Source organism: Bison bison, unplaced genomic scaffold (genome assembly GCF_000754665.1).
Source record: "Bison bison bison isolate TAMUID 2011002044 unplaced genomic scaffold, Bison_UMD1.0 scf7180017864270, whole genome shotgun sequence".
NCBI lineage: Eukaryota > Metazoa > Chordata > Mammalia > Artiodactyla > Bovidae > Bison > Bison bison.
This window is the reverse complement of record NW_011494842.1, coordinates 8,018,750-8,030,458: the sequence shown is the minus strand read 5'-3', so window position 1 is coordinate 8,030,458 and position 11,709 is coordinate 8,018,750. Positions and strand designations below refer to the sequence as shown.

Below are 11,709 nucleotides of genomic sequence, written 5' to 3'. Positions count from 1 at the left end.
ACAGTTCAAAAGCATCAAGTCTTCGGCGCTCAGCCTTCTTCACAGTCCAACTCTCACGTCCATACACGACCACAGGAAAAACCATAGCCTTGACTAGATGAACCTTTGTTGGCAAAGTAATGTCTCTGCTTTTGAATATGCTATCTAGGTTGGTCATAACTTTTCTTCCAAGGAGTAAGGGTCTTTTAATTTCATGGCTGTAATCACCATCTGCAGTGATTTTGGAGCCCAAAAAAATAAAGTCTGACACTGTTTCCACTGTTTCCCCATCTATTTCCCAGTGATGGGACTGGATGCCATGATCTTTGTTTTCTGAATGTTGAGCTTTAAGCCAACTTTTTCACTCTCCACTTTCACTTTCATCAAGAGGCTTTTTAGTTCCTCTTCACTTTCTGCCATAAGGGTGGTGTCATCTGCATATCTGAGGTTATTGATATTTCTCCCGGCAATCTTGATTCCACCGCTCCTCTCCCAACAATTGATAGAACAACTGGACAGAAAATCAACAAGGATATAGTAACATTCAAAACATCAACAACACCGATAGGACTCGAGACGTTTATAGAACACTCCAACTAGTAACAGCAGAACACACATTCTTTTCAACAACCCATGGAACATACAGCAAGATAGACCACATCCTGGGCTATAAAACAAACATCAATAAGTTTAAAAGAATTGAAGTCAAACAGTGTGTTCTCTGACCACAGTGGAATCAAACTAGAACTCGATAACAAAAAGTTAACAGGAAGGTCTCCAAATTCCTGGACACTGAACAACACACTTCTAAACAATCCATAAGTCAGAGAGGAAGTTTCAAGGGAAACAAATACACTGAAGTAAATGAAAATAAAATGTACCAAAATTTCTGGCACACAGCTAAAGTGGTGCTGAAAAGGAAATTTATAGCACTAAAACGTATATAGTAGAATGAGGAAAAAGTCTCAGATTAATAATATAAGCTCCCTCCACAAGAATCTAGAAACATAAGAGCAAATTATACCCAAAATAAGCAGAAGGAAGGAAATAATAAAGAGGAAAAGTGAGTGAAACTAAAAACTGGAAAGTTCACATACTGATGATTCCATTTATGTAAAATTCTTGAAGTGGCAAAATTATAGAAATGGAGAACAGATTAGTTGTTGCCAGGGACTAAAGATGAGTAGAGCTCAGAGGATGGTTGGAGGCAGAGATGGGAGGTGAGAGGCTGTAACAGGACAACAGGAGAGATCCTTGTGCTGACGGAATTATTTCTTATTTTGTCTGTATTTGATGTCACTGTCCTAGTTGTGGCATGTAGTATAGTTGTGCAAGATGGGGAAAACAGGATCTCTGCTTGCTTTTTTACAACTGCATGTCAACCTGCAATTATTTACAATAAAAAGTTTTAGAAAAGTCTGAACTAAATAATAACATCTAACGATTATTGCTGTGTGCTGTCAATGTTCAAAGCACTTTGCATGTCTTATCCTTATTTGGTCCTCACAACACCCCCCTGTATGAGGGTAGGTATTACTCTGTACTTATTTTAAGGAAACAAAGGTATAGAGAGGTTAAGTGAATTGCTGATGATAATGTAACCAGTAAGACCCCAAACTGGGATTCAGGCTGTTTGTCTGCCTCTAGAACCTGTGCACTGCTGCTGCTGCTGCTAAGTTGCTTCAGTCGTGTCCAAGTCTCTGCGACCCCATAGACGGCAGCCCACCAGGGTCCCCCATCCCTGGGATTCTCTGGGCAAGAATACTAGAGTGGGTTGCCATTTCCTTCTCCAATGCATGAAAGTGAAAAGTGAAAGTGAAGTCACTCAGTCTTGTCCAACTCTTAGCTAGATAATCTTAAAGTGCACACTAGTATTAACAAAAATGAAGAGTTCATGGTCAAAAGAATATGAAGTGGGGACTTTCCCTGGCAGTCCAGTGGTTAAGAATCCATGCTTCCACCTCAGAAGGCATGGGTTCGATCCCTGGTCAGGAAACTAAGATCCTGCATGCCATGTGGCATGTCCAAAAATAATTTAAAAAATATGAAGTAAAGGAATAGTTTTTAGTTGGGATGGAGTTGTCTGGGAAGGAAACAACCATTTATTAAACCTTTCCTTCATTCGCCAAACATTTAGTACAGAACTTCCTCGACCTATGATGAGGTTACATACTGATAAACCCATGGTAATTTGAGAATACTGTAAGTTGAAAATACATTTAGTAAACCTAGCTTACCAAATATCATAGCCTAGCCTGGCTTATCTTAAACGTGCTCAGAACACTTACATTAGACTGTATTGGGCAAAATCATGTAACACAAAGCCTATTTTATAATAAAGTATTGGATATCTCGTGTAGTTTGTTGAATATAGTACTGAAAGCAATAAACAGAGTGGCTGTCTGAGTACAGGATAGTTCTTAGTGTTTCTGTTGTTTCCCCTCATGTCTGTGTGGCCAGTAGAAGCTCTGGCTCACTGCCCCTGCCCAGCATCACAAAAGAGCATCATGCTGCACCCTAGCCCAGAAAAAAAAAATCAAAATTCAAAATACCATTTTTACCAATTGTGTAGTGATTTTACACCATTGTAAAGTCAAAATTAAAACTATTCGAACCATTGTAATTTGGGAAATGTCTCTACCTGTTTTCAATAAGGATGACAGAGATAGGTCTCATGTCACAGACCAGTTCTGACTGATTGACAGTGATGTCTAGAAAATTATGTTAACACCAGATTCTGAGGCCACATCACAGCTGGGCAAGGAAGAGTTCTATGGTTCATTATAGATATTTGCCATTTACAAGGTTGAAGGAAGGGATAGCATGAAGAATGAGTGATATAGGGACTTCCCTGGTAGCGCAGTGGTTAAGAATCCATCTTGCAATGCAGGGGACACAGGTTTGGACCTCTGGTCGAGGAACTAAGATTCCCACATGCCGTGGAGCAACTAAGCCCTCAGCCACAACAACTGAGCCTGCACGCCACAAATAGAGTCCTTGCTCCTCAACAAAAGATCCTCCATGACACAAGGAAGGTCCTGAGCGCCGCAAGGAAGACCCAGGGCAGCCCCTCCAAAAAAGAGAATGAGTGATACATATGTTTGCGTCTGCCACTGTTTTCAGATTTGAGCTAAGAGTTTTACGTGTATTCTGTCATGTAATCCATACAAAACACTCACGTTGGGTATTGTTCATTTCATAGACAAGGGAACTGAGGTTCAGAAAGTTTAAGAAACTTGTCCAAACGCACTCAGTACCACACTTTCTGAAGGAGAGAAGTGTTATTGAGCTCTTTTTACAATTTGTATTTATTTATTGACTGCACTGGGTCTTTGTTGCAGCCCGCAGGCTTTCTCTAATTGTGCAAAGCAGGGGGGGCTACTCTAGTTGCAGTGCGTGGGCTTCTCATTATGGTGGCTACTCTTGTTGCAGAGCAGAGGCTCCAGGGACCGCCAGCTCAGTGGTTGAGGCACACAGGTCCAGCTGTGGAGTTCTCCTGGAGCAGGGATCAAACCTGTGTCCCCTGCATTGGCAGGCAGATTCTCAGCACTGGACCACCAGGGAAGTCCTATTGAGCTCTCGAAAGAGATGACAAACCTGGGCTGGCAGAGAGGGAAGAGGGGTTTGGGCATAAGCACAGAAGAAATTAGTCAATCACACAAAAGACAGGAAACAGATTGGCCTGACTAGAGTCAAGGAGCACTCTGGGCAGTAATGACCGGAGATCAAGGGAGACAAAGTGCTCAACTAACTGAAAGCTTTGAAACAAAACGCTCTTAAAGCTAATAGATTTGTTCCTCCAAGTTTGTTTTCTGAGAGTTCCTAGTGCAGCGGAATATGAAGCAGTGACAAGAGAGGGTTTCAAGACTTGGCTTTTCTTTCCCCGTCTTCTTCATTGGTCTGTCATTTTTCTTAACCTCCCCTCTGAAGAGGATTGGAGCTTGCCCTCTAGCCATAATTTTCCACTTTTTTTAATTATAAAAGATGAACAAGTATATTGCAAAAATCTCTAATAATAAAAGAGTATATAAATTACAAAATATTGCCTGTAACCTTTAATCAACCATTCCCCAAAGGCAACTTCTGTTAATAACTTGGCATCTATCCTTTTAAATCCTTTGCTTGTATATTACATACCATTTAAAAAATACATTTACATACATATGCTGTATTTTACGTGTATTAATATTTAATCCTAAAGACATAAATTCAGTTTAATTGTTCTTCATAAACATCAAAGGCCCAAATGTTTAAGCTGGAGCCCAGGTTGTTCTAATATTTTCCTTTGCGAAAAGCTGCATTCCTCATAGGGATGTTAACATGTCATGGGGAGGGCTATCAAAGGTTGCACTGGGGCTTCCCTGGTGGCTCAGTGATGAAGAATCTGCCTGCCATTGCAGGAGACACAGGTTCAATCCCTGACCCAGGAAGATCCCACATGCTGCAGAGCAGCTGAGCCCGTGCACCACAACTGTTGGGTCTGTGCTCTAGAGCCCGGGAGCTGCAACTGCTGAGGCCCAGGCACTCTAGAGCCTGTAATTGGGCAGCAAGAGAAGCCGTCTCAGTGAGAAGCCCTCGCACTGCAGCTAGAGAAAAGCCCACGCAGCAGCTAAGACCCAGCACACGCAAAAATAAATAAACAAACAAAAAGTATTTTTAAAGAAGATTTTAGTGAAAAGGACTTTAAAAAAGCCAAGTCTTCTTCTGATCACTTTGTCACTGATTACCGCACATCCACAAGATCAGTAGATTCTAGGGTAAGAACATTGGCTTACATACTCATGAAGAAAGAAAGGAGTGTGGTCTTACGTTTGTAAGGGAGCCTCTGAATCAATACCAAGGATCTGCTTTTAGCTCATCAATTTCAGTTGATTAGGGAAAGAGAAATGAGTTATCAAAGGGGATTTCCCTAATGGCCCTCTGGTAAATAATCCGCCTGCCGATGCAAGGGACACAAATTTGATCCCTGATCCAAGAAAATTCCACATGCCATGGGGCAGCTAAACCTGGGTACCAACAGCTACTGAGCCTGACTACTGTGGGCCTGTGTGCCACAGCTGCCGAAGTCCGTACACACAGAGCCCGTGCTCCACACCGAGAGAAGCCACTGCAGTGAGAAGCCCACGCACTGCAACTAGAGTAACCTCCACTCGCCACACCTAGAGAAAGCCTGTGCACAGCAGCAAAGACCCAGCACAGCTCTCCCCACCCCCAGTTTTTTAAGTTAAAAGAAAATTATTAAAGGGGCCTAAGCTAACTTTTTTTTGTTGGAACCTTTGGAGATGGCCTAATGGGTTGCCATTGCTGGTTTGATGACATTCCTCCTCACTCTGGTTTTCTTTTCCATCTGAACCCCCCCACAGCTGTCTATGGGCATGTTAGGTTTTGGCTTCATTGTCGCTTACATTCCGGAGGCTGCAATCAGTGCTTACCTGGCTGCCACAGCCCTGCACGTTATGCTGTCCCAGTTGACCTGCATCTTCGGAATTATGATCAGTTACAATTCTGGTCCCATCGCCTTCTTCTACGTGAGTAATTTCTACCCTCACCCAGAGTAACAGATGCTCCTCCCCTTGCCTCCAAAAAGAAGTAGGCCCAAGTGGAGAGACTCTTGCATAGGCGGCTGGGTCAAGAGAGTCCTAGAAGTAATTTCACCTCTTCTAGATTTACAGTCTTGATTAATTGCAGGTGCCAGTTGTACCATGTTCTCAGTTCCATTAATCATTTCACCCCCAGCCTTTTAAACTAACACGATTTATGTTAAAATTTGGTCTTTTAGATAATTGTATCTATCATAATTCTTCCCATCATGTAACTCATAACAGACATGTATCCTAAAACATCTTAAGAATATAAAATGCAAAGTTGTCCCTGAATGCAACAATGGCCCAGAAGTCAAGTGAAACACACATGGTCTGGGCAAATTGATAAAGAGTAGGCTAATAACAGAACTCCTGGGTCCTTTCCATTACACTGAAACACCGAAAGTGTATTCTCTTCTTGTTGGACATTATTGTCTTCTAATGTATCTTTTCCAACTTAAAAAATTATATATCCACCTACTTGCTCTCCCTGTTCTAGTCATGCTCATAAAGATCTCTATGCACAGCAACCTTGCCCAGGGACTTCTGTTTGAACTGATTTAGAAAGTGTCATTTTCTAGATTAAGGCAATTATTACATCCTTTCCTAAGCCTCTGTAATTTTGTTTTCTTTCAGAACATAATTAACTACTGTTTAGGTCTCCCTAAAGCTAATTCCACCAGCATCTTACTATTTCTAACCGCTATGGTTGCTCTGAGAATCAACAAATGTATCAGAATTTCCTTCAATCAGTACCCCATTGAATTTCCCATGGAAGTGTTTCTGGTAGGTGTCTTTTTGCTTTTGTTTTGTTAAGTTAATTTCTATTGGAGTATAGTTGCTTTACAGTGTTCTGTTAGTTTCTGCTGTACAGCAAAGTGAATCAGTTGTACATATGCATATTAATATATTCCCTCTTTTTAAGATTTCCTTCCCATTTAGGTCACCACGGGGCACTGAGTAGAATTCCTTGTGCAATACAGTAGGTTCTTATTACTGGTCTGTTGTATCCATGGTAGTGTATATAAGTCAATCCCAATACCCAAATTCATCCCACCCTTTTCCCCTCTTGGTATCCCTATGTTTTTTCTCTACACGTGTGTCTCTATTTCTGCTTTGCAAATAAGTTCATCTGTACCATTTTTCTAGATTCCAATATAAGCGATATTATATGATATTTGGTTTTCTCTTTCTGATTTACTTTACTGTATGACAATCTCTAGATCCATCCATGTCTTTGCAAATGGCACTATTTTGTTCCTTTTTATGGCTGGGTAATATTCCATTGTATATATTGTTCTTCAGTCACTCAGTCATGTCCAGTCTTTGCGACCCCATGGACTACAGCACACCAGGCTTCCCTGTCCTTCACCATCTCCCAAAGCTTGCTCAAACTCATGTCCATTAAATCAGTGATGCCATCCAACCATCTCGTCCTCTGTCATTCCCTTCTCCTCCTGCCTTCAATCTTTCCCAGCATGAGGGTCTTTTCCAATGACTCAGCTCTTCGAATCAGGTGGGCAAAGCATTGGAACTTCAGCTTCAGCATTGGTACTTCCAATGAATTTTCAGAATTGATTTCCTTTAGAATTGACTGGTTTGATCTCTTTGCAGTCCAAGGGACTCTTAAGAGTCTTCTCCAACACCACAGTTCAAAAGCATCAGTTCTTTGGTGCTCAGCCTTCTATACGGTCCAACTCTCACATCCATACATGCCTACTGGAAAAGCCATAGCTTTGACTATACAGACCTTTGTTGGCAAAGTGATGTCTCTGATTTTTAATATGCTGTCTAGTTTTGTCACCGCTTTTCTTCCAAGGAGCAAGTGTCTTTTAATTTCATGGCTGCAGTCACCATCTGCAGTGATTTTGGAACCCAAGAAAATAGAATCTGTCACTGTTTCCATTGTTTCCCCATCTATTTGCCATGAAGTGATGGGACTGGATGCCATGATCTTAGTTCTTGAATGTTGAGTTGTAAGCCAGCTTTTTCACTCTCCTTTTCCACCTTTATCAAGAGGCTCTTTAGCTCCTCTTCACTTTCTGCCATAAGGGTGGTATCATCTGCATATCTGAGATTATTGATATTTCTCCTGGAAATCTTGATTCCAGGTTGTGCTTCATCCAGCCCAGCATTTCTCATGGTGTAATCTGCATATAAGTTAAATAAGCAGGATGACAGTATACAGCCTTGATGTACTCCTTCCCAATTTTGAACCAGTCTGTTGTTCCACGTCTGGTTCTAACTGCTGCTTCTTGACCTGCATACAGGTTTCTCAGGAGGCAGGTAGGGTCGTTTGGTATTCCCATCTCTTAAAGAGTTTTCCACAGTTTGTTGTGATCCACATAGTCCAAAGCTTTAGTGTAGTCAATGAGCAGAAGTAGATGTTTTTCTAGAATCCTCTTGCTTTTTTTATGATCCAGCAGATGTTGGCAATTTGATCTCTGGTTCCTCTGCCTTTTCTAAATCCAGCTTGAACATCTGAAAGTTCTCGGTTCATGTACTGTTGAAGCCTGGCTTGGAGAATTTTGAGCATTACTTTGCTAGCATGTGAAATGAGCGCAATTGTGGGGTAGTTTGAGCATTCTTTGGCATTGCCTTTCTTTGGGATTGGAATGAAAACTGACCTTTTCCAGTCCTGTGGCCACTGCTGACTGAGTTTTCCAAATTTGCTGGCATACTGAGTGCAGCACTGTCACAGCCTCGTCGTTTAGGATTTGAAATAGCTCAGCTGGAATTCCATCACCTCCACTAGCTTTGTTTGTAGTGATGCTTCCTAAGGCCCACTTGACTTCGCACTCCAGAATGTCTGACTCTGGGTGAGTGATCACACCATTGTGGTTATATGGTTCATTAAGATCTCTTTTGTATAGTTCTTCTGTGTATTCTTGCCTCCTCTTCATATCTTCTGCTTCTTTTAGGTCCATACCATTTCTGTCCTTTTTTGTGCCCATCTTTGCATGAAATGCCCCCTTTGTATCTCTCATTTTCTTGAAGAGATCTCTAATCTTTCCCATTCTATTGTTTTCCACTATTTCTTTGCATTGATCACTGAAGGAGGCTTTCTTATCTCTCCTTGCAGAATATTCTTTGAAACTTTGCATTCAGATGAGTATACCTTACATGTATCACATTTTCTTTCTCTGTTCCTTTGTTGATGGACATTTAGGTTACTTCCGTGTCCTGGCTATTGTAAATAGTGCTGCAGTGAACATTGGAATGCAAGTGTCTTTTTGAATTATAGTTTTCTCTGGGTATTTGCCCAGAAATGGGGTTTCTAGGTCATATGCTACCCAGTAGAATGGTAGTTCTAGTTTTTTGAGGAACCTCAGTACTGTTTTCAATAGTGGTTGTACCAGATTACATTCCCATCAGCAGTGTAGGAGGGTTCCCTTTCTCCACATTCTCTCCAGCATGTACTGTTTGTAGATTTTTTGATGATGTCCATTCTGACCAGATGAGGTGATGCTTCTTTATAATATTGACTTGCATTTCTCTAATAATCAGTCGTGTTCAGCATCCTTTCATGTGCCTTTTGACCATCTGTATGTCTTTGGAGAAGTGTCCATTTAGGTTTTCCTCCCATTTTTTCATTGGGTTATTTGTTTTTTCGATACTGAGCTGCATTAGTTGTTAGTTTATTTTGGAGATTAATCTCTCGTCAGTTACTTCTTTTGCAAATATTTTCTCCCATGCTGAGGGCTGTCTTTTTGTTTTGTTTGTGGTTTCCTTTGTTGTGCAAAAGCTTTTCAGTTTAAGTCTCATTTATTTTTGTTTTTATTTTCATTACTCTAGGATGTAAGTCAAAAAAGATCTTGCTGCAATTTGTGCCAAAAAGTGTTCTGCCTATGCTTTTTCTCTAAGAGTTTTATAGTGTCCAGCCTTATGCTATAGTGTACAGCCTTATAGTTCTTTAATTCATTTTGAGTTTATTTTTGTGTATGGTATTAGAGAGTGTTCTAATTTCATTCTTTTACATGTGCTGTCCAGTTTTCCCAGCACCGCTTATTAAAGAGGCTGGCTCTTGGGGGAGAATGAATACATGTATAAGTATGGCTGAATCCCGTTGCTGTTTACCTGAAACTATAAAATAACAAGTTTGTATATTCTTGCTTCCTTTGTCATAGATTAGGTGACCATAGGTACTTGGGTTTACCTCTGGGCTTTCTATCCTGTTCCATGTATCTGTATTTCTGTCTTTATGCCAGTACCACACTGTCGTGATTACTGTAGCTTTGTAGTACAGTCTGAAGTCAGGGAGTCTGATTCCTCCACCTCCATTTTTCTTTCTCAAAATTGCTGTGACTGGTTGTAGTCTTTTATGTTTCCACACAAATTAATAGGGATTGCATTGAATCTGTAGGTTGCTTCAGTTGTCTAGTCATTTTCACAATATTGATTCTTCCAGTCCAAGAACAGGGTATGTCTCTCAATCTGTTTGTGTTGTCTTTGATTTCTTTCATCAGTACCCTATAGTTTTCTGAATACAAGTCTTTTTGTGTCCTTAGGTAGATTTATTCCTAGGTATTTTATTCTTTTGTTGCAGTGATAAGTAGGATTGTTTTCTTAATTTCTTTTTCCAATCTTTTTTTGTTAGTGTATAAGAATATAACAGATTTCTGTGTATTGATTTTGTGTCCTACAACTTTAACAAATGCATTGATAAGCTCTGGTAGTTCTCTGGAGGCCTCTTTAGGATTTTATATGTATAGTATTATGTCATCTGCAAAACAATGACAGGTTTACCTTTTTTCCAATCTGGATTCCTTTTATTTCTTTTTCTTCTCTGATTGCCATGACTAGGACTTCCAAAACTATGTTGAGTTATTATTACTTAGTGATAGTGATGAGAGTGGACATCCTTTTCTTGTTCCTAATCATAGAGGAAATGTTTTCAGTTTTTCACCAGAGAGAACAATATTTCCTGTGGGTTGTCATATATGGTTTTTATTATATTGAAGTAGGTTCCCTCTATATCCACTTTCTGGACAGTTTTTTTTTTTATCATAAATGGGTGTTGAATTTTGTCAAAAGCTTTTTCTACATCTATTGAGTTGATCATATGGTTTTTATTCTTCAATCTGTTAATATGGTGTGTCACATTGATTGATTTGCATATATTGAAGAATCCTTGCATCCCTGGGATAAATCCCACTTGATCGTGGTGTATGGTCATTTTAATATTTTGTGGGATTCTGTTTGCTAGTATTTTGTTGAGGATTTTTGCATCTGTGTTCATGAGTGATTGTTGTTGTTGTGGTTCAGTCGCTCAGTCGTGTCCAACTCTTTGCGACCCCCATGGACTACAGCACACTAGGCTTCCCTGTCCTTCACCATCTCCCAGAGCTTGCTCAAACTCATGTCCATTAAATCAGTGATGCCATCTCGTCCTCTGTCATTCCCTTCTCCTCCTGCCTTCAATCTTTGCCGGCATCAAGGTCTTTTCTAATGATTCAACTCTTCTTTCGAATCAGGTGGCCAAAGTATTAGAACTTCAGCTTCAGCATCAGTCCTTCCAATGACTATTCACGATTGATTTCCTTTAGGACTGACTGGTTAGATCTCCTTGCAGTCCTAGGGACTCTCAAGAGTCTTCTCCAACACCACAGTTCAAAAGCATCAATTCCTTGGTGCTCAGTCTTCTATATGGTCCAACTCTCACATCCATACATGACTACTGGAAAACGCATAGCTTTGACTAGACTGACCTTTGTTGGCAAAATAATGTCTCTGCTTTTCAATATGCTTTCTAGGTTTGTCATAGCTTTTCTTCCAAGGAGCAAGTGTCTTTTTATTTCATGGCTGCAGTCACCATCTGCAGTGATTTTGGAGCCCAAGAAAATAGAATCTGTCACTGTTTCCATTGTTTCCCCATCTATTTGCCATGAAATGATGGGACCAGATGCCCTGATCTTAGTTTTCTGAATGTTGAGTTTTAAGCCAACTTTTTCACTCTCCTCTTTCACTTTCATCAAGAGGCTCTTTAGTTCTTCGCTTTCTGCCATGAGGGTGGTGTCATCTGCATATGTGAGGTTATTGATATTTCTCCCGGCAATTTTGATTCCAGCTTGTGTTTCATCCAGCCCAGTGTTTCTCATGGTGTAATCTACATGTAAGTTAAATAAGCAGGGTGACAATATACTTCTTT

General features: G+C 40.4%; 1 protein-coding gene across 1 annotated transcript in view; it reads left to right on the top strand.

The window, feature by feature from the left end:
• The window catches only part of SLC26A8 (solute carrier family 26 (anion exchanger), member 8), an 81,195-nt gene that overhangs the window by 24,905 nt on the left and 44,581 nt on the right, over positions 1-11,709 (top strand). Inside the window, exons 5-6 of the mRNA XM_010848651.1 lie at positions 5,343-5,507; positions 6,198-6,347. Coding sequence (XP_010846953.1) covers positions 5,343-5,507; positions 6,198-6,347 — 315 coding nt within the window. The remainder of the gene's footprint in view (positions 1-5,342; positions 5,508-6,197; positions 6,348-11,709) is intronic.